Source organism: Oncorhynchus gorbuscha, linkage group LG25, assembly GCF_021184085.1.
Source record: "Oncorhynchus gorbuscha isolate QuinsamMale2020 ecotype Even-year linkage group LG25, OgorEven_v1.0, whole genome shotgun sequence".
NCBI classification, from domain to species: domain Eukaryota; kingdom Metazoa; phylum Chordata; class Actinopteri; order Salmoniformes; family Salmonidae; genus Oncorhynchus; species Oncorhynchus gorbuscha.
The window spans coordinates 47497246-47519595 of record NC_060197.1 but is presented as its reverse complement, the minus strand read 5'-3'; the positions used below and the strand labels follow the sequence as shown (position 1 = coordinate 47519595).

The 22350-nt window shown below is 46.7% G+C and overlaps 1 protein-coding gene across 1 annotated transcript in view; it reads right to left on the bottom strand.

Annotated features, from left to right (window-relative positions):
- Window positions 1-11110: 11110 nt before the first annotated feature.
- LOC124014570 (SH3 domain-containing protein 19-like) overlaps window positions 11111-22350 on the bottom strand; it is a 31482-nt gene continuing 20242 nt past the window's right edge. The window contains exons 5-8 of the mRNA XM_046329728.1: window positions 19113-19416; window positions 15490-15548; window positions 14081-14331; window positions 11111-11314 (exon numbers count right to left, since the gene is read on the bottom strand). Coding sequence (XP_046185684.1) covers window positions 11283-11314; window positions 14081-14331; window positions 15490-15548; window positions 19113-19416 — 646 coding nt within the window. The 3' untranslated portion in view covers window positions 11111-11282. The remainder of the gene's footprint in view (window positions 11315-14080; window positions 14332-15489; window positions 15549-19112; window positions 19417-22350) is intronic.

Here is a 22350-nt window from a genome sequence, read left to right as displayed (position 1 = left end):
ACCTACTCATTCAAGGGTTTTTCTTTATTTTTACTATTTTCTACATTGTAGAATAATAGTGAAGACATCAAAACTATGAAATAAAACATATGGAATCATTTAGTAACCAAAAAAAGTGTGAAACAAATTTTTATATTTGAGATTCTTCAAAGTAGCCACCCTTTGCCTTGATGACAGCTTTGCACACTCTTGGCATTCTCTCAACCAGCTTCATGAGGTAGTCACCTGGAATGCATTTCAATTAACAGGTGTGCCTTGTTAAACGTTCATTTGTGGAATTTCTTGTGTCGTCGGAAGGATGAGACCAAGGCGCAGTGTTCTTTGAGTTCCACATAATTGAATAATGAAGTGAAACTTCTAGAAAAAACAAAAACAATAAAGAATACAACGACCGAACAGCTTCGTTGTGCCAACTACCTGCACAGAACCGAAACAACAAGATCCCACACTGAAGGACGGAAAAAAGCTACCTAAGTATGATTCCCAATCAGAGACAACGATAGACAGCTGTCCCTGATTGAGAACCATACCCGGCCAAACACAAAGAAATAGAAAACATGAACATAAAATGCCCACCCTAGTCACACCCTGGCCTAACCAAAATAGAGAATAAAAACCCTCTCTATGGCCAGGGTGTGACAGTACCCCACGCCACCCCCGTGCCAACCACCCCCCCCCCCCCCAAAGGTGCGGACCCCGGCTGCAAAACCTGACTCTAAAGGGGAGGGTCCGGGTGGGTGGACCCTGGTGCGGGGACCCTCGCCGCCGACCCCGGACTGGGGACCTTCATAGCTGGCCCGGACAGGAGGGCGACTCTGGCAGCTCCGGACAGGAGGGCGACTCTGGCGGGAGGAGACGCAGAGACAGCCTGGTGCGTGGGGCTGCCACAGGGCCCACTAGGCTGGGGAGACCTACAGGAGGCCTGGTGAGTAGAGGAGGCATCGGATGAACCGGGCTGTGGAGGAGCACTGGAGCTCTGGTGCGCAACCTTGGCACCAATCTTCCAGGCTGAATGCCCACTTTAGCCCTGCCCCTCCAGAGTGCAGGCACAGGTCGAACCGGGCTGTGGGGAAGCACTGGAGGTCTGGTGCTTAATACTCGCACCTCTCCATTTGGCTCAATTCCCACTTTCGCCCGGCACGGGCGGAGCGCAGGCATAGGACGAACTGCACTGTCCCAGCGCCCCGGACACACAGTACGCAGAGCCGGCGCAGGATACCCTGGGCCGAAACGACGCACCGGATACCAAACGCGCTGAGCTGGCACAATCCGCCCTGGCTGGATGCCCACTCTCGCATGGCACTTGCGGGGGGCTGGCATATAGCGCTCCAGGCTATGAGCGCGCACTGGAGACACTGTGCGCTTCACCGCATAACACGGTGCCTGACCAGTACTACGCAGCTTCCGGTAAGCACGGGGAGTTGGCTCAGCTCTGACTCCGCCAATCTCCCCATGTGCCTCCTCCCCAAAAAATGTTTTGGGGCTGCCTCTCATGCCTGCTGCGCTGCCTTGCCTCATGTCGCCGCCTCTCAGCTTTAGCTGCCTCCAACTCTTCCTTCGGGCGGCGATATTCCCCAGCATGTCTCCAGGGTCCCTGTCCGTCCAGTATCTCCTCCCATGTCCATTCCTCCAGAAAAACGCTGCTTGGTCTCTTTGTGGTGGGATCTTCTGTAAATCTTCTGTCAGCTGTCCCTGATTGAGAACCGTACCTGCCCAAACACAAAGAACTAGAAAACATAGAAACATAGAATGCCCACCCTAGTCACACCCTGGCCTAACCAAAATAGAGAATAAAAACCTCTCTATTGCCAGGGCATGACACCTCAATGCGTTTGAGCCAATCATTTGTGTTGTGACAAGGTAGGTGTGGTATACAGAAGATGGCCCTATTTGGTAAAAGACCAAGTCCATATTATGGCAAGAACAGCTCAAGTAAGCAAAGAGAAACGACAGTCCATCATTACTTTAAGACATGAAGGTCAGTCAATCCGGAAAATGTCAAGAACTTTGAAAGTTACAAAGAGAAGTGGGAGGCCCCGGTGCACAACTGAGTAAGAAGACAAGTGCATTTGAGTGTCTAGTTTAAGAAACAGACACCTCACAGGTCCTCAACTGGCAGCTTCGTTAAATAGTGCCCGCAAAACACCAGTCTCAACGTCAACAGTGAAGAGGCGACTCCGGGATGCTGGCCTTCGAGGCAGAGTTCCTCTGTTCAGTATCTGTGTTATTTTGCCCATCTTAATCTTTTCTTTTTATTGGCCAGTCTGAGATATGTATTTTGCTTTGCAACTCTGTCTTGGAGGCCAGCATCAGAGCTTCCAAGATGGCGTAGCAGTCGGACATGTATTTGTCTTGTCCCGTGTACATAGTCGTTTTCTTAGTATATATTCCGTAAATATTTTAATCTCACTTTCCATCCATGGACTGAATAAACTCTCTTACAACCTGCCTCACCCAATGTGGTACGGATCTGCTATTTTTATACTATAGAACCGGAACTTCCATCAGAAGCTAGCCAGCTAACTAGCTACTAGCTAGTAGTCAGTTAGCCACTGTTAGCGGTCGACACTGTTAACTCGGGCCTCAGCTTGGTCAATACCTGCCAGTCTGCACAGCGTGATATCAACCAAGAGATCTGACTGACTGCTTTTTCTCTACTACATCTCTGGATTCCTACAAGCTTTACACCAGATCATCGCAGCTAGCTAGCTGCAATCCGAGTGGCTACTTCTGGCTAACGTCTCTGTCCCGAAGCAAGCACCAGTTAGCCTGGAGCTAGCCTCAAGCTAGGCCCATCTCCCGGTTAGCCGAAGATGTCCACCAGCCAATTCTTGGGCTACAATACCTCTTTTGCCAATTGGCCTGGACCCTTTACTGCCGACACGGAGCCCCGTGATCCATCACAACTGGTCTGCCGACTGACACACACAGTCAGACAGACAATCACATATCTGAGGTGGTTTCAACAGGCTCTTCCGTTGCGACATCGCCGGAGGTCCATCTGCTATCCCCGGCCCGCTAGCCCCTGCCTGCTAGCCCCAGCCAGCTAGCTTTCTGAATTGCTAGCTGTCTCCAGCACGCCTAGCATTAGCAACTACTGAATCGGGTCAATTGCTACTCATTGATCACTCGGCTACACATGCCTCTCCCTGATGTCAATATACCTTGTCCATTGCTGTTCTGGTTAGTTATTATTGTCTTATTTTACTGTAGAGCCTCCAGCCCTGCCCAACATGCCTTAGACCTTTTGTTCCACCCTCCACACATGTGGAGTCCTCACCTGGCTTAACTGGTGCCTCTAGAGATAACCTCTCTCACCGTCACTCAATGCCTAGGTTTACCTCCACTGTACTCACAACCTAATATTCCCATGTCTGTACATTATGCCTTGAATCTATTCTTCCGCACCAAGAAACCTGCTCCTTTTACGCTCTGTCCCCAACGAACTAGACGACCAGTTCTTATAGCCGTTAACTGTACCCTCATCCTACTCCTCCTCTGTTCCTCTGAGGATGTAGAGGTTAACCCAGCCCCCAGCACCCCTCCCATTCCCAAGGCGCTCTAATTTATTGACTTCTGTAACCATAAAACCCATGCATGTTAACATTAGAAGACTCCTCCCTAAGTTTGTTTTATTCACTGCTTTAGCACACTCTGCCAACCCGAATGTCCGAGCCGTGTTACAGACCACCCTCTGTCCCCAGCTGTGCCCTGGACACCATATGTGAATTGATTGCCCCCCCATCTATCTTCAGAGTTCATTCTGTTAGGTGACCTAAACTGGGATATGCTTCATAACACCCCAGCCATCCAACATCTAAGATAGATACCCTCAATCTAACACAAACTATCAAGGAACCTTCCAGGTACAACCCTATATCCGTAACCATGGGCACCCTCTTAGATACCATCCTGACCAACCTTCCCTCTAAATACACCTCTGCTGTCTTCAACAAGGATCTCAGCGATCACTGCCTCATTGCCTGCATCCGTAATGGGCCAGCGGTCATACAACCTCCACTCATCACTGTCAAATGCTCCCTAAAACACTTCTGCAAGCAGGCCTTTCTAATCGACCTGGCCGGGGTATCCTGGAAGCATATTGACCTTATCCCGTCAGTCGAGGATGCCTTGTTGCTCTTTAAAAGGGGTTTCCTTAAATAAGCAAAAATGTAGAACTAAGAACAGACAACACAGCCCTTGGTTCACCCCAGACTTGACTGCCCTTGACCAGCACAAAAACATCCTGTGGCGTTCTGCATCAGCATCGAATAGATATGCAACTTTTCAGGGAAGTCAGGAACCAATATACACAGTCAATTAGGAAAGCTAAGGCTAGCCTTTTCAAACAGAAATTTGCATCCTGTAGCACCTGTAGTGAATCCTGTAGTATTCCAAAAGGTTTTGGGACACTGTAAAGTCCATGGAGAACATGAGCACCTCCCTCCCAGCTGCCCACTGCACTGAGGCTAGGAAACTGTCACCACTGATAAATCCACTATAATTGAGAATTTAAATAGGCATGCTTCTACGGCTGGTCATCCTTGCTTTCCACCTGGCTACCTCTACCCCGGCCAACAGCTCTGCACCCACAGCAGCAATTTACCCAAGCCCCACCCACTTCTCCTTCACCCAAATCCAGACAGCTGATGTTCTGAAAGAGCTGCACAATCTGGATCTCTACAGATCAGCCGGGCTAGACAATCTGGACCCTCTCTTTCTAAAATTATCCGCAGAAATTGTTGCGACCCCTGTCTCTTTTGTATCGTCTGAGATCCCCAAAGAAAACTGACCGATCCTGGACTTCGGTGATGTCATTTTCAAAATAGCCTCCAAAACTTTACTCAGAAAACTGGATGTAGTCTAGGCTCTAGACTACATCCAGGCTCTCGTTGGCTGGCCCTTGCTACATATTCATCGCCAAACCCACTGGCTCCAGGTCATCTATAAGTCTCTGCTAGGTAAAGCCCCGCCTTATCTCAGCTCACTGGTCACCATAGCAACACCCACCCATAGAACCTGCTCCAGAAGGTATATTGCACTGGTCATCCCCAAAATCAACACTCCCTTTGGCCACCTTTCCTTCCAGTTCTCTGCTGCCAATGACTGGAACGAATTGCAAAAATCAGTGAAACTGGAGACTCATATCTCACTAGTTTTAAGCACCAGCTGTCAGAGCAGTTTACCGATCAATGTACCTGTAAACAGCCCATCTGTAAATAGCCCATCCATCTACCTCATCCCCATATTGTTATTTATCTTCTTGATCTTTTACACCCCAGTATCTCTACTTGCACATCATCATCTGCACATCTATCACTCCAGTATTAATACTAAATTGTAAATATTTCACCTCTGTGGCCCATTTATGACCTTACCTCCCTACTCTTCTACATTTGCACACTGTACATACATAGTGTGGCGTACAGCAGGTCAGCCACCAGGGGGAGATTTGTTGCGACCTGGTAACAGATGAGGTAAACATCACGTGGCGATGGCTCCATCTGCTGGACGTGCCAGGTCTCGACGGGCTCTCCGGACTAATTGGGGCTGATTGGAGCAGCTCACCTGTAAATAACCCATCTGTAAACATTAATTGGGGCTGATTGGAGCAGCTCACCTGTAAATATCCCCATCTGTAAACAGTAATTGGGGCTGATTGGAGCAGCTCACCTGTAAATATCCCATCTGTAAACAGTAATTGGGGCTGATTGGAGCAGCTCACCTGTAAATATCCCATCTGTAAACAGTAATTGGGGCTGATTGGAGCAGCTCACCTGTAAATATCCCATCTGTAAACAGTAATTGGGGCTGATTGGAGCAGCTCACCTGTAAATAACCCATCTGTAAACAGTAATTGGGGCTGATTGGAGCAACTCACCTTTAAAAATCCCATCTGTAAACAGTAATTGGGGTTGTAATCAAGGCCCATGAACAGAAGGGCAGCACACAGGAGGGTGGTGGAAAGGACTCCTGTGTTATTGTTGATGGTTGCAGAGGTAACGACAGGATACAGCCAGACCTGGAACCCAGAAGATAGAGAGGGTCTCATGTGGGGTCTCATTTTCTTTTGGATCTATTATAGAAATAAACACCATTGAAACTGAGCTAATCCTTCTCTTGTCAGTTTCTGAAAACGTCTTGACCAAAACCCTGGTCTGCCACAATGGTACAAGTCTCTATTGTATTAAAAATCAAAATCAAATCAAAATCAAATTTTATTTGTCACATACACATGGTTAGCAGATGTTAATGCGAGTGTAGCGAAATGCTTGTGCTTCTAGTTCCGACAATGCAGTGATAACCAACAAGTAATCTAACTAACAATTCCAAAACTACTGTCTTATACACAGTGTAAGAGGATAAGGAATATGTACATAAGATATATGAATGAGTGATGGTACAGAGCAGCATACAGTAGATGGTAAATATATACATATGAGATGAGTGTGTAGACAAAGTAAACAAAGTGGCATAGTTAAAGTGGCTAGTGATACATGTGTTACATAAGGATGCAGTCGATGATGTAGAGTACAGTATATACATATGCATATGAGATGAATAATGTAGGGTAAGTAACATTATATAAGGTAGCATTGTTTAAAGTGGCTAGTGATAATTTACATCATTTCCCATCAATTCCCATTATTAAAATGGCTGGAGTTGGGTCAGTGTCAATGACAGTGGGCAGCCACTCAGTGTTAGTGGTGGCTGTTTAACAGTCTGATGGCCTTGAGATAGAAGCTGTTTTTCAGTCTCTCGGTCCCAGCTTTGATGCACCTGTACTGACCTCGCCTTCTGGATGATAGCGGGGTGAACAGGCAGTGGTTCGGGGGTTGATGTCCTTGATGATCTTTATGGCCTTCCTGTAACAACTGGTGTAGGTGTCCTGGAGGGCAGGTAGTTTGCCCCGGTGATGCGTTGTGCAGTCCTCACTACCCTCTGGAGAGCCTTACGGTTGAGGGCGGAGCAGTCCGTACCAGGCGGTGATAAGCCCGCCAGGATGCTCTCGATTGTGCATCTGTAGAAGTTTGTGAGTGCTTTTGGTGACAAGCCGAATTTCTTCAGCCTCCTGAGGTTGAATAGGCGCTGCTGCGCCTTCTTCACGACGCTGTCAGTGTGAGTGGACCAATTCAGTTTGTCTGTGATGGCCGAGGAACTTAAAACTAGCTACCCTCTCCACTACTGTTCCATCGATGTGGATAGGGGGTGTTCCCTCTGCTGTTTCCTGAAGTCCACAATCATCTCCTTAGTTTTGTTGACGTTGAGTGTGAGGTTATTTTCCTGACACCACACTGTAAACCTCCTCCCTGTAGGCCGTCTGTAAACAGGTAATCAAGCCTACCACTGTTGTGTCTCCGCAAACTTGATGATTGAGTTGGAGCGCTCACCTGTAACAGGGAGTACAGGAGAGGGCTCCACCCTTGTGGGGCCCCCGTGTTGAGGATCAGCCGGGAGATGTTGTTGCCTACCCTCACCACCTGGGGGCGGCCCGTCAGGAAGTCCAGTACCCAGTTGCACAGGGCGGGGTCGAGACCCAGGGTCTCGAGCTTGATGACGAGCTTGGAGGGTACTATGGTGTTGAATGCCGAGCTGTAGTCTGAACAGCATTCTCAAAGGTATTCCTCTTGTCCAGGTGGGTTAGGGCAGTGTGCAGTGTGGTTGAGATTGCATCGGGGACCTATTTGGGCGGTAAGCAAATTGGAGCTAGGGTGTCAGGTAGTAAATACTAGTCTCTCAAAGCACTTCATGATGAAAGTGAGTGCTGGGGCTGATTCGTTTAGCAGTTACCTTAGCTTTCTTGGGAACAGGAACAATGGTGGCCCTCATGTGGGAACAGCAGACTGGTATAGGGATTGATTGAATATGTCCGTAAACACACCGGCCAGCTGGTCTGCGCATGCTCTGAGGGCGCGGCTGGGGATGCTCTGGGCCTGCAGCCTTGCGAGGGTTAACACGTTTAAATGTCTTACTCACCTCGGCTGCAGTGAAGGAGAGACCGCATGTTTCCGTTGCAGGCCGTGTCAGTGGCACTGTATTGTCCTCAAAAAAAGTTATTTAGTCTGCCTGGGAGCAAGACATCCTGGTCCGTGACTGGGCTGGATTTCATCTTGTAGTCCGTGATTGACTGTAGACCCTGCCACATGCCTCTTGTGTCTGAGCCATTGAATTGAGATTCCACTTTGTCTCTGTACTGACGCTTAGCTTGTTTAATAGCCTAATTGAGGGCTGCACTGTTTATATTCAGTCATGTTGCCAGACTCCCTGATTAAAAGCAGTGGTTCGTAAAATGCTCCATCAATCCACGGTTTCTGGTTAAATGTTTTTATCGTTGCTATGGGAACGACATTTCGGACGTTCTAATGAACTCACCTCAGCGTAAATATTCCCATCTGACGTAAACATGTCCCAGTCCACGTGATGGAAGCAGTCTTGGAGTGTGGAGTCAGCTTGGTCTGACCAGCGTTGGACAGACCTCAGCGTGGGAGCCTCTTGTTTTAATTTCTGCCTGTAGGCAGGGATCAGCAAAATGGAGTCGTGGTCAGCTTTTCAAGGGGGCGGGGCAGGGCCTTATATGCGTCAGAAGTTAGAGTAACAATGTTCCAGGTTTTACCACCCCTGGTTGCGCAATCGATATGCTGATAAAATTTAGAGTCTTGTTTTCAGATTGGCTTTGTTAAAATCCCCAGCTACAATGAATGCAGCCTCCGGATAAATGTTTTCCAGTTTGCAAAGAGTTAAATAAAGTTCAGAGCCATCGATGTGTCTGCTGGGGGAATATAGCTGTGATTATAATCGAAGAGAATTCTCTTGGAAGATAATGCGGTCACATTTGATTGTGAGGTCAGGTGAACAGAAGGATTTGAGTTCCTGTATGTTTCCTTCATCACACCATGTCCCGTTAGTCATGAGGCATACGCCCCCGCCACTCTTCTTACCAGAGAGATGTTTGTTTCTGTCGGTGCGATGCGTGGAGAAACCCGTTGGCTGCACCGCCCTGGATAGCGTTTTCCCAGTAAGCCATGTCTCCGTAAAGCAAAAACGTTGCAGTCTCTGATGTCCCTCTGGAATGCCACCCTTGCTCGTTTCATCAACCTTGTTGTCCACTGGACATTGGCAAGAAGAATACTGAGAAGTGGTGCGCGATGTGCCCTTTTTCGGAGTCTGACCAGAACACCGCCGCGTTTCCCTCTTTTTCGAAGTCGTTTCCTTGACTGTATGTTTGTTGTACTCCATGTGTAACTCTGTGTTGCTGTTTGTGTCGAACTGCTTTGCTTTATCTTGGCCAGGTCGCAGTTGTAAATGAGAACTTGTTCTCAAATGGCCTACCTGGTTAAATAAAGGTGAAATAAAAACACATACACACACACAGTCAGACAGACAATCACACACACAGACCTCTTTGCTCTCAGAATCCTACAGTGAATCCACGAGGGGAGAGAGAGTGGTCTGGAAACTCATCCCTCATCGGACTACAACAAAAAATAATGACGTGAAACCAGTTGTATTACAACATTTAATGATGATTTTATTGGGATTGAACAGTCTGTATGTAATGTCCAGATATACAGGAATATAACACAGCAGTTAAACACAGGGTTGAATCCTAACTTACACTTATTAATCAACATTGATAGTCAATGTTATAATTTGGCTTGAGAGGAAGTTAGATTTCTAAAGCACTTACAGTGACCACTAGATTCCATTGTGAAATGACCAGTGGATTAGTACAGACACGGTTAAGAAATATATATTTGAAAAACTCTCTGATAAGCGGCTGGCTGGTGATCATCGTCCTGTTGGTGAAAATCACCTTGTTGGTGCTGTTCTGATAGTGGAGTCATATATATATATATATAAGACAAGTGATACAGTTGAAGTCTGAAGTTTACATACACTTAAGAGTTGGAGTCATTAAAACTTGTTTTTCAACCACTCCACACATGTCTTGTCAACAAACTATAGTTTTGGCAAGTCCGTTAGGACATCTACTTTGTGCATGACACAATTAATTTTTCTAACAATTGTTTACAGACAAATTATTTCACTTATAATTCACTGTATCACAATTCCAGTGGGTCAGAAGTTTACATACACTAAGTTGACTGTGGCTTTAAACAGCTTGGAAAATTCCAGAAAATGATGTCATGGATTTTGAAGCTTCTGATAGGCTCATTGACATCATTTGAGTCAATTGGAGGTATGTATACCTGTGGATGTATTTCAAGGCCTACCTTTAAACTCAGTGGCTCTTTGCTTGACATCATGGGAAAATCTGAATAAATCAGCCAAGACCTCAGAAAAATAATTGTAGACCTCCACAAGTCTGGTTCATCTTTGGGAGCAATTTCCAAAACGCCTGAAGGAACCACGTTCACCTGTACAAACAATAGTACGCAAGTATAAACACCATGGGACCACACAGCCGTCATACCACTCAGGAAGGAGAAGCGTTCTGTCTCCTAGAGATTAATGTACTTTGGTGCGAAAAGTGAAAATCAATCCCAGAACAACAGCAAAGGACCTTGTGAAGATGCTGGAGGAAACAGGTACAAAAGTATCTATATCCACAGTAAATAGAGTCCTATATCAACATAACCTGAAAGGCCGCTCAGCAAGGAAGAAGCCACTGCTCCAAAACCACCATAAAAAAGCCAGACTACGGTTTGACTGCACATGTGGACAAAGATCGTACTTTTTGGAGAAATGTCCTCTGGTCTGATGAAACAAAAATAGAACTGTTTGGCAATAATGACCATCGTTATGTTTGGAGGAGAAAGGGGGAGGCTTGCAAGCTGAAGAACACCGTGAAGCACTGGGGTGGCAGCATCATGTTGTGGGGACTTCGGTTTGCGACTGCACATGGGGACAAAGATCGTACTTTTGAGGAAAAATGTCCTCTGGACTGATGAAACAAAAGTAGAACTGTTTGGCCTCTCTAACACAGTCTCTCGCTCTCTAACAGTCTCTCGCTCTCTAACAGTGTCTCTCTAACACAGTCTCTCTCACACAGTCTCTTGCTCTCTAACAGTGTCTCTCTCTCCAACACAGTCTCTTGCTCTCTAACAGTCTCTCTCTCACAGTCTCTCTCTCCAACACAGTCTCTTGTTCTCTAACAGTCTCTCTCTCAACAGTCTCTCGCTCTCTAACAGTCTCTCGCTCTCTCTCTCTCTCCAACACAGTCTCTTGTTCTCTAACACACAGTGTACATCCATAGTCCTATTTGTAGGTGTCAGGTTGTTTTTGAGGACCTCCTGCATCCCCCAGATAGCACTCCTCATCTACTGCCTCCACCCGTTACCACCTCCACCGCCTGGTAGAGAGAGGGGGGGAGATTTGGAGAAGGATGGAGTGAGAGTGAGACAGAGGGGGGGGAAGAGAGAGAAGAGGGGGAAGAGAGAGAGGGGGAGATTTGGAGAAGGATGGAGTGAGAGTGAGACAGAGGGGGAGAGAGAGAGAGACAGAGGGGGAGAGAGGGGGGGGTTTGGAGAAGGATGGAGTGAGAGTGAGACAGAGGGGGAGAGAGAGAGAGAAAGAGGGGGAAGAGAGAGAGGGAAAGAGAGACAGAGGAGACAGGGGGAGAGAGAAAGAGAGAAAGAGGGGGAAGAGAGAGAGGGAAAGAGGAGAGAGAGAGAAAGAGGGGGAAGAAAGAGAGGGAAAGAGGAGAGAGAGAGAGAGAAAGAGGGGGAAGAGAGAGAGGGAAAGAGAGACAGAGGAGACAGGGGGAGAGAGAAAGAGAGAAAGAGGGGGAAGAGAGAGAGGGAAAGAGGAGAGAGAGAGAAAGAGGGGGAAGAAAGAGAGGGAAAGAGGAGAGAGAGAGAAAGAGGGGGAAGAAAGAGAGGGAAAGAGGAGAGAGAGAGAGAGAAAGAGGGGGAAGAGAGAGAGGGAAAGAGGAGAGAGAGTTTATTTTCCCTTTTGTAATTCAACTATTTGCACATCGTTACAAAACTGTATATTCTATTCTATTTTACAGGCTGACTACACTGTGCGCGAGCGTTAAATGTAGAAATCTATGTTATTCAATTATTGCGCGCGCCAACGAGCGTCTGCGTCGCCAAGGGCTAAAATAGAAGTCAGTTCTATTTCTGAAGCAGATCGCGCTGCAAGTCCTGCCTCTCCCATCTCCTCATTGGTTTATAGAAGCACGTGCCATCTCCTCATTGGTTATACCCACGTGGGTAACTGAAAGATGAACGAGGTCGGTGGAGGTAATGCACCTAATTTATGAAAGTTGCCAATCGCAAAATAAAGTCAAGAGAAGAAAAGGCCTGGAGTGATGACTAGAAACAATTCAGGTGACTGTTTTATGTGTGGATTTGTCAGAGTAGAGGACCTTGTGCATTTCAGGTAAAATAACAACTCAATGTTAATATCCCAGGACAAATTAGCTAGCAACAGCAAGCTAGCTAAATAGGACAAGTTAGCTAGCAAGTGCAAGCTAACTAGCTAAATTGCAGTAAATGTTTAATGCTTTTCGACCTGTCCCCAAATTAATATAATTGGTTCAGAGTTTGTTTTGATATGTTAACCTGCTTGTCGTGATCGCGTTTTGTGTAGGGGGACAAAATACATTTACGCGCACCGCCACTTTGGGTTCCATGCCCTTGGCAACACAGACGCTCGTTGGCGAGCAGTGTGGTGCAGTAATTGAATAACATAGATTTCTACATTCATTTTGCAACGCTCGCGAGGGGTGTGGTCAGCCTGTAACGGAAAACCCTGACACACACAGAGCTGAGCAAGCCTTCCTTTAGTGAGAGTTCATCTTCACTCTGCACTGAAATCAAACAGGACCTTGGCCACAGGCTGGTCCCTCCTTGGCTGGGCTGCAGAGAGGAGCATGGAGCATGGTTAAACTCTGAACAACATGTGTGTGTGTTAGCCCAGGGTGAAGTCTCCCTTAGGTACAGATCTAGGATCAGCTTCCCCTCCCCCAATCCGAACAACCATTCGTGGGGGAAACACAAAACTGACCCAAGAGCAGTGTCTACGGGCAACTTCACCTGCGTTACAGGTGTCTGAGTAAGTAGTGGGGAACACTCCATCCCCGTCCGTCCAGTGTTCCTCTGGTCCAGTCGACACGCTGCGTTACTCTGATCAGCGCCCCCTGCTGGAACCACAGATCGCTAGTGTGATGGTAGTGAGCGCTACCATCAGTCCTGTGTCATGCCAACAGTAAAGCATCCTGAGACCATGTGTGGGGTTGCTTCTCAGCCAAGGGAGTGGGCTCACTCACAATTTTGCAGGAACAATTTGGTGACGAACAATGCCTTTTCCAGCATGATGGAGCACCTTGCCATAAGGCAAAAGTGATAACTAAGTGGCTCGGGGAACAAAACATCAATATTTTGCGTCCATGACCAGGAAACTCCCCTGACCTTAATCCCATTGAGAACTTCAATCCTCAAGAGGCAAACAATAAGGACAAACAAAAATCCACAAATTCTGACAAACTGCCATCAGTCAGGATGTGGCCCAGAAGTTAATTGACAGCATGTGGATTGCAGAGTTCTTGAAAAAGAAGGGTCAACACTGCAAATATTGTCTCTTTGCATCAACTTCATGTAATTGTCAATAAAAGCCTTTGACACTTATGAAATGCTTGTAATTATACTTGAGTGTTTCATAGTTAACATCTGACAAACATTTCTCAAGACACTGAGGCAGCAAACTTTGTGGAAATTAATTTTTGTGTCATTCTCAAAACTTTTGGCAACGACTGTATATTTTAGATTTGGTCAAGAAAGAAACGATCGTTGATTAAATGTCATTAAAAGTCTAATCAAGGTCTTATAGTTGAGTAACTGAAGGACTTTGGGTCTAATCAAGGTCTTATAGTTGAGTAACTGAAGGACTGGGTCTAATCAAGGTCTTATAGTTGAGTAACTGAAGGACCTTGGGTCTAATCAAGGTCTTATAGTTGAGTAACTGAAGGACCGTGGGTCTAATCAAGGTCTTATAGTTGAGTAACTGAAGGACCGTGGGTCTAATCAAGGTCTTATAGTTGGGTAACTGAAGGACCGTGGGTCTAATCAAGGTCTTATAGTTGAGTAACTGAAGGACCGTGGGTCTCGCTCACCTGAGGAGTCCATTTTCGTGGTCTTCTCGACAACGGTCTTCTCGACAACGGGCTGTTTCCCTGCCGACGGAGGCGGTTCCTCAAGGACCTCCGTGAAGGCCAGAGGGAAGATTCCTATTCGCCCGTGGATCTGTCCCCGCCCCCACTCCTGACCAATCACCTCCGTCAGAGAGATGACATCACCCTCGTAGAAGGTCAGCTCGTCTTCCTCCTCCCCCTCGAAGTCGAACTGTGCCACACACCTCAGACCACTAGCTCACACAGAGGGGTTAACAATACATTACTGTCTGTCTGTCTGTCTGTCTGTCTGTCTGTCTGTCTGTCTGTCTGTCTGTCTGTCTGTCTGTCTGTCTGTCTGTCTGTCTGTCTGTCTGTCTGTGTCTGTCTGTCTGTGTGTCTGTGTGTCTGTCTGTGTGTCCGTCTGTGTGTGTTACGGATACAGTTATCCTGTGTGTGTTACGGATACAGTTATCCTGTGTGTGTGTGTGTATCCTGTGTGTTTCTTTTCTCTCCTTCTCCCCTCACAGGTGAAAACCATCACTCCCCAATCAGTCAACAATCAATCATCAATCAGAAGACACACCTCCTCCTATTTCCTGACCTATCACAGTTCCTTCCCCATGGTTTAAAAACCCCATCATTTGTTTGTTCTAAAGCTCAGCTCAATCTCTAGCTCAATCTCTCTGTAAATGCCATCTCTGTAAATGCCATGTCTGTAAATGCCATGTCTGTAAATGCCATGTCTGTAAATGCCATGTCTGTAGGTCTCTGTGTTTCACTCTCGCTTTGTGTCTTAACCTCTCTTTTGTTTAAAGCACCTCCATAGCACTTTGTCATCACCTGTGAGTATTGTTTTTGGTTATGGTGTTTGTTTGTTGCTGGTGGAAAAAGGGGGAAACCAAGACAAGTCGCCCATGGGCATACACTACCCGTAGGTGAACTTTGTTAAATACACTAGTTAGAACTGGGCGGACCACCCACTGTATTTTTGGTTAGTTAGTTAGTTGTTGTTAAAGTAGGCTAGTCTAGCTTAGGGGTGTTTTTGTATATTTATTGTTTCTTTCCTTGGGTCCAGCTCAGCCCCTTTTCCTGCTCCCCCTATTACCGTGTGTTTATAAATAAACCTAGAGTTTGACGGTAGATTTCTGTTGTCGTGGTTATTTCGTGCACACTTTTACTTTGTCACAATAATAATTTGCATGAGTTATGTTACGGGTCTCATTACCATCCCCCCTAGACTGTGGGGCCAAAAGGGATTCGTAACAGTGTGTTTGTCTGTCTGCCTGTGTGGGGGTGTGTGTGTGTGGGGGTGTGTGTGTGTGGGGGTGTGTGTGGGTGTGTGTGTGTGTGTGTGTGTGGGGGTGTGTGTGTGTGGGGGGTGTGTGTGTGTGTGGGGGTGTGTGCCCTACCTGACAGGTGCTGTGACCAGCTGTGACTTCTCTCCACTGGGTTGAGATGGAAGGATGGGCTGAAGGAGGACAGATTGGCTGTTGTTATCAGAAGGAGGCTTAGATTGGCTGTTGTCCTCAGAGGTGGGATCCAAGACCCTTCAGACATGCTAACATGCTAACACTGATTATACCTACCAGGCCCTTCAGACATGCTAACACTGATTATACCTACCAGACCCTTCAGACATGCTAACACCTGATTATACCTACCAGGCCCTTCAGACATGCTAACATGCTAAGACCCTTCAGACATGCTAACACTGATTATACCTACCAGGCCCTTCAGACATGCTAACATGCTAACACTGATTATACCGGTCCTTCTGTAGCTCAGTTGGTAGAGCATGGCGCTTGTAACGCCAGGGTAGTGGGTTTGATCCCCGGGACCACCCATACGTAGAATGTATGCACACATGACTGTAAGTCGCTTTGGATAAAAGAGTCTGCTAAATGGCATTATTATTATTATTTATTATTATTATTATTACCTACCAAGCCCTTCAGACATGCTAACATGCTAACACTGATTATACCTACCAGGCCCTTCAGACATGCTAACATGCTAACACTGATTATACCAACCAGGCCCTTCAGACATGCTAACATGCTGATTATACCTACCAGGCCCTTCAGACATGCTAACATGCTAACACTGATTATACCAACCAGGCCCTTCAGACATGCTAACACTGATTATACCTACCAGGCCCTTCAGACATGCTAACATGTGATTATACCTACCAGGCCCTTCAGACATGCTAACATGCTAACACTGATTATACCAACCAGGCCCTTCAGACATGCTAACACTGATTATACCTACCAGGCCCTTCAGACATGCTAACAGTGATTATACCTACCAGACCCTTCAAACATGCTAACAGTGATTATACCAACCAGGCCCTTCAGACATGCTAACATGCTAACACTGATTATACCAACCAGGCCCTTCAGACATGCTAACACTGATTATACCTACCAGGCCCTTCAGACATGCTAACAGTGATTATACCTACCAGGCCCTTCAGACATGCTAACAGTGATTATACCTACCAGGCCCTTCAGACATGCTAACAGTGATTATACCTACCAGGCCCTTCAGACATGCTAACAGTGATTATACCTACCAGACCCTTCAGGTGTCCAAGCTTTGACTGGTATTGTACACATACAGCGCATTCAGAAAGTATTCAGACCCCCTTCCCTTTTTACACATTTTGGTACCTTACAGCCTTATTCTAAAATGGATTCAATAGTTTTTTCAATCTACACACACAATACCCCATAATAACGAAGCAGAAACAGGTTTATAGAAATGTTTGTAAATGTATAGGATCTGCAGAGAAGAATGGGAGAAACTCCCCAAATACAGGTGACAAGCTGGTAGCGTCATACCCAAGAAGACTGGAGGCTGTAGTCACTGCCGAAGGTGCTTCAACAAAGTACCTTGTAAAGGGTCTGAATACTGATGTAAATGTGATATTTCAGTTATTATTTTTTAAAACCTGTTTGAGGGGGGAAAACAGTTTAATCCATTTTTGAATACTTCAACAAAGTACAGGGTCTGAATACTTATGTAAATGTGATATTTACGTTTTTTATTTTTTATAAATGTAAATGCTACCAGACCATTCAAATATCACACTTTGTCATTATGGGGCATTGTGATGTCACTATGGGGCATTGTGATGTCACAATGGGGTAGTGTGATGTCATTATGAGGTAGTGTGATGTCATTATGAGGTAGTGTGATGTCATTGTGGGGTATTGTGACGTCATTGTGGGGTATTGTGACGTCATTGTGGGGTATTGTGACGTCATTGTGGGGTATTGTGACGTCATTGTGGGGTATTGTGATGTCATTGTGGGGTAGTGTGATGTCATTGTGACGTCATTGTGGGGTATTGTGACGTCATTGTGGGGTATTGTGACATTGTGGGGTATTGTGACATTGTGGGGTATTGTGACGTCATTGTGGGGTATTGGGACGTCATTGTGGGGTACTGGGACGTCATTGTGGGGTACTGGGACGTCATTGTGGGGTACTGGGACGTCATTGTGGGGTACTGGGACGTCATTGTGGGGTACTGTGACATCATTGTGGGGTATTGTGACGTCATTGTGGGGTAGTGTGACGTCATTGTGGGGTAGTGTGACGTCATTGTGGGGTATTGTGACGTCATTGTGGGGTATTGTGATGTCATTGTGGGGTATTGTGATGTCATTGTGAGGTAGTGTGATGTCATTATGGGGTATTGTGATGTCATTATGGGTCTCATTATGGGGTATTGTGATGTCATTGTGGGGTATTGTGATGTCATTATGGGGTATTGGGATGTCATTGTGGGGTATTGGGATGTCATTGTGGGGTATTGGGATGTCATTATGGGGTATTGTGATGTCATTGTGGGGTATTGTGATGTCATTATGGGGTATTGTGATGTCATTATGGGGTATTGTGTTGTCATTGTGGGGTAGTGTGATGTCATTGTGGGGTATTGTGATGTCATTGTGGGGTATTGTGATGTCATTGTGGGGTATTGTGATGTCATTGTGGGGTATTGTGATGTCATTGTGGGGTATTGTGATGTCATTATAGGGTATTGTGATGTCATTATGGGTCTCATTGTGGGGTATTGTGATGTCATTATAGGGTATTGTGATGTCATTATGGGTCTCATTATGGGGTATTGTGATGTCATTATGGGGTATTGGGATGTCATTATGGGGTATTGGGATGTCATTATGGGGGTATTGTGATGTCATTATGGGGGTATTGTGATGTCATTATGGGGGTATTGGGATGTCATTGTGGGGTATTGGGATGTCATTGTGTGGTATTGTGTTGTCATTGTGGGGTATTGTGATGTCATTGTGAGGTAGTGTGATGTCATTGTGGGGTATTGTGATGTCATTGTGGGGTATTGTGATGTCATTATAGGGTATTGTGATGTCATTATGGGTCTCATTATGGGGTATTGTGATGTCATTGTGGGGTATTGGGATGTCATTGTGGGGTATTGGGATGTCATTGTGGGGTATTGGGATGTCATTGTGGGGTATTGGGATGTCATTGTGGGGTATTGGGATGTCATTATGGGGTATTGGGATGTCATTATGGGGTATTGTGATGTCATTATGGGGGTATTGTGATGTCATTATGGGGTATTGTGATGTCATTATGGGGTATTGTGATGTCATTATGGGGGTATTGGGATGTCATTGTGGGGTATTGGGATGTCATTGTGGGGTATTGGGATGTCATTGTGGGGTATTGGGATGTCATTGTGGGGTATTGGGATGTCATTGTGGGGTATTGTGATGTCATTATGGGGTATTGTGTTGTCATTGTGGGGTATTGTGTTGTCATTGTGGGGTATTGTGATGTCATTATGGGGTATTGTGATGTCATTATGGGGTATTGTGTGTATATTGATGAGGGGGAAAAACAATTGCATCCATTTTAGAACAAGGCTGAAACGTAACAAAATGTGGAAAGAGTCAAGAGGGTCTGAATACTTTCCGAATGCTCTGTATGTATGTAAAGTCAATGTTTAGCCAAAGTAGATGTTTGTGTTTACCATGTAACTCTTGTACAGGGGGTGTCCAGGCCTGGGTCGGAGGGGTAAAGGGGGGCCTTTCTTTGGTGCCCTCTGACCCTGCGGCTGATTGGCTGATGGAGTGGTGCAGGGGTCAGGGACAGCCTGCTGGTTGGCTGATGTAGAAGCGGGGGCGGCTACAGCCTGGGCAGGGGGTGGCTTATTGGGTGATGTGGTAGAGTAGGAGGAGGAGGAGGAGGAGACAGCCTGGAGAGGTGGGTGTCGACCAGGAACAGTCTTCATGGGAGGGGGGCGGAGAGGGAGCATCTTAAACACTCCCTGGGGTCTGACATATACGGAGAGGAGAGGGAGGTTAAGAGAGTCTCTGGTCTGGAAGATATAAAGAGATGGTCATAGTTATGATGTAAGGAATGAATGCTGACGTTCTGTACATTACCTTGAAAATAATGAACGACGGAGAGAACTACAGAGGAGACTAGAGAGGGTATGAGGACCACAGAAGACTAGAGAGGGTATGAGGACCACAGAAGACTAGAGAGGGTATGAGGACCACAGAAGACTAGAGAGGGTATGAGGACCACAGAAGACTAGAGAGGGTATGAGGACCACAGAAGACTAGAGAGGGTATGAGGACCACAGAAGACTAGAGAGGGTATGAGGACCACAGACGACTAGAGAGGGTATGAGGACCACAGAAGACTAGTGAGGGTATGAGGACTAGAGAGGGTATGAGGACCACAGAAGACTAGAGAGGGTATGAGGACCACAGAAGACTACAGAGGGTATGAGGACCACAGAAGACTAGAGAGGGTATGAGGACCACAGACTACTAGAGAGGGTATGAGGACCACAGACTACTAGAGAGGGTATGAGGACCACAGACTACTAGAGAGGGTATGAGGACCACAGACTACTAGAGAGGGTATGAGGACTACAGACTACTAGAGAGGGTATGAGGACTACAGACGACTAGAGGCTCTGAGGACCACAGACGACTAGAGGGTATGAGGACCACAGACTACTAGAGAGGGTATGAGGACCACAGACGACTAGAGAGGCTCTGAGGACCACAGACGACTAGAGAGGGTATGAGGACTACAGAAGACTAGAGAGGGTATGAGGACCACAGACGACTAGAGAGGGTATGAGGACAACAGACGACTAGAGAGGGTATGAGGACAACAGACGACTAGAGAGGGTATGAGGACTACAGAAGACTAGAGAGGGTATGAGGACTACAGACGACTAGAGAGGGTATGAGGACAACAGACGACTAGAGAGGGTATGAGGACTACAGAAGACTAGAGAGGGTATGAGGACTACAGACGACTAGAGATGGTATGAGGACAACAGACGACTAGAGAGGGTATGAGGACCACAGAAGACTAGAGAGGGTATGAGGACCACAGACGACTAGAGAGGGTATGAGGACAATAGACGACTAGAGAGGGTATGAGGACAACAGACGACTAGAGAGGGTATGAGGACAGACGACTAGAGAGGGTATGAGGACTACAGAAGACTAGAGAGGGTATGAGGACCACAGAAGACTAGAGAGGGTATGAGGACCACAGAAGACTAGAGAGGCTCTGAGGACCACAGACTACTAGAGAGGGTATGAGGACCACAGACTACTAGAGAGGGTATGAGGACCACAGACTACTAGAGAGGCTCTGAGGACCACAGACTACTAGAGAGGCTCTGAGGACCACAGACTACTAGAGAGGGTATGAGGACTACAGACGACTAGAGAGGGTATGAGGACTACAGACGACTAGAGAGGGTATGAGGACCACAGACTACTAGAGAGGGTATGAGGACAACAGACGACTAGAGAGGGTATGAGGACCACAGACTTCTACTAGAGAGGGTATGAGGACTACAGACTACTAGAGAGGGTATGAGGACTACAGACTACTAGAGAGGGTATGAGGACTACAGACGACTAGAGAGGCTCTGAGGACAACAGACGACTAGAGAGGGTATGAGGACTATAGACGACTAGAGAGGCTCTGAGGACTACAGAAGACTAGAGAGGGTATGAGGACAACAGACTACTAGAGAGGGTATGAGGACTACAGACTACTAGAGAGGCTCTGAGGACTACAGACTACTAGAGAGGGTATGAGGACTACAGACTACTAGAGAGGGTATGAGGACTACAGACTACTAGAGAGGGTATGAGGACTACAGACGACTAGAGAGGGTATGAGGACTACAGACGACTAGAGAGGCTCTGAGGACAACAGACTAGAGAGGGTATGAGGACTATAGACGACTAGAGAGGCTCTGAGGACTACAGAAGACTAGAGAGGGTATGAGGACAACAGACTACTAGAGAGGGTATGAGGACTACAGACTACTAGAGAGGGTATGAGGACAACAGACTACTAGAGAGGGTATGAGGACTACAGACGACTAGAGAGGGAGGACAACAGACGACTAGAGGGTATGAGGACTATAGACGACTAGAGAGGGTATGAGGACTACAGACTACTAGAGAGGGTATGAGGACCACAGACTACTAGAGAGGGTATGAGGACCACAGACTACTAGAGAGGCTCTGAGGACTACAGACGACTAGAGGCTCTGAGGACCACAGACTACTAGAGAGGCTCTGAGGACAACAGACTACTAGAGAGGCTCTGAGGACAACAGACTACTAGAGAGGGTATGAGGTCAACAGACGACTAGAGGGTATGAGGACTACAGACTACTAGAGAGGGTATGAGGACAACAGACTACTAGAGAGGGTATGAGGACTATAGACTACTAGAGAGGCTATGAGGACTACAGAAGACTAGAGAGGGTATGAGGACAACAGACGACTAGAGAGGGTATGAGGACTACAGACGACTAGAGAGGGTATGAGGACTACAGAAGACTAGAGAGGGTATGAGGACTACAGACGACTAGAGAGGGTATGAGGACTACAGACGACTAGAGAGGGTATGAGGACTACAGAAGACTAGAGAGGGTATGAGGACTACAGACGACTAGAGAGGGTATGAGGACTACAGAAGACTAGAGGGTATGAGGACTATAGACTACGAGAGGGTATGAGGACTACAGACTACTAGAGAGGGTATGAGGACTACAGACTACTAGAGAGGGTATGAGGACTACAGAAGACTAGAGAGGGTATGAGGACTACAGAGGGTATGAGGACTACAGACGACTAGAGAGGGTATGAGGACTATAGACGACTAGAGAGGGTATGAGGACTACAGACTACTAGAGAGGGTATGAGGACCACAGA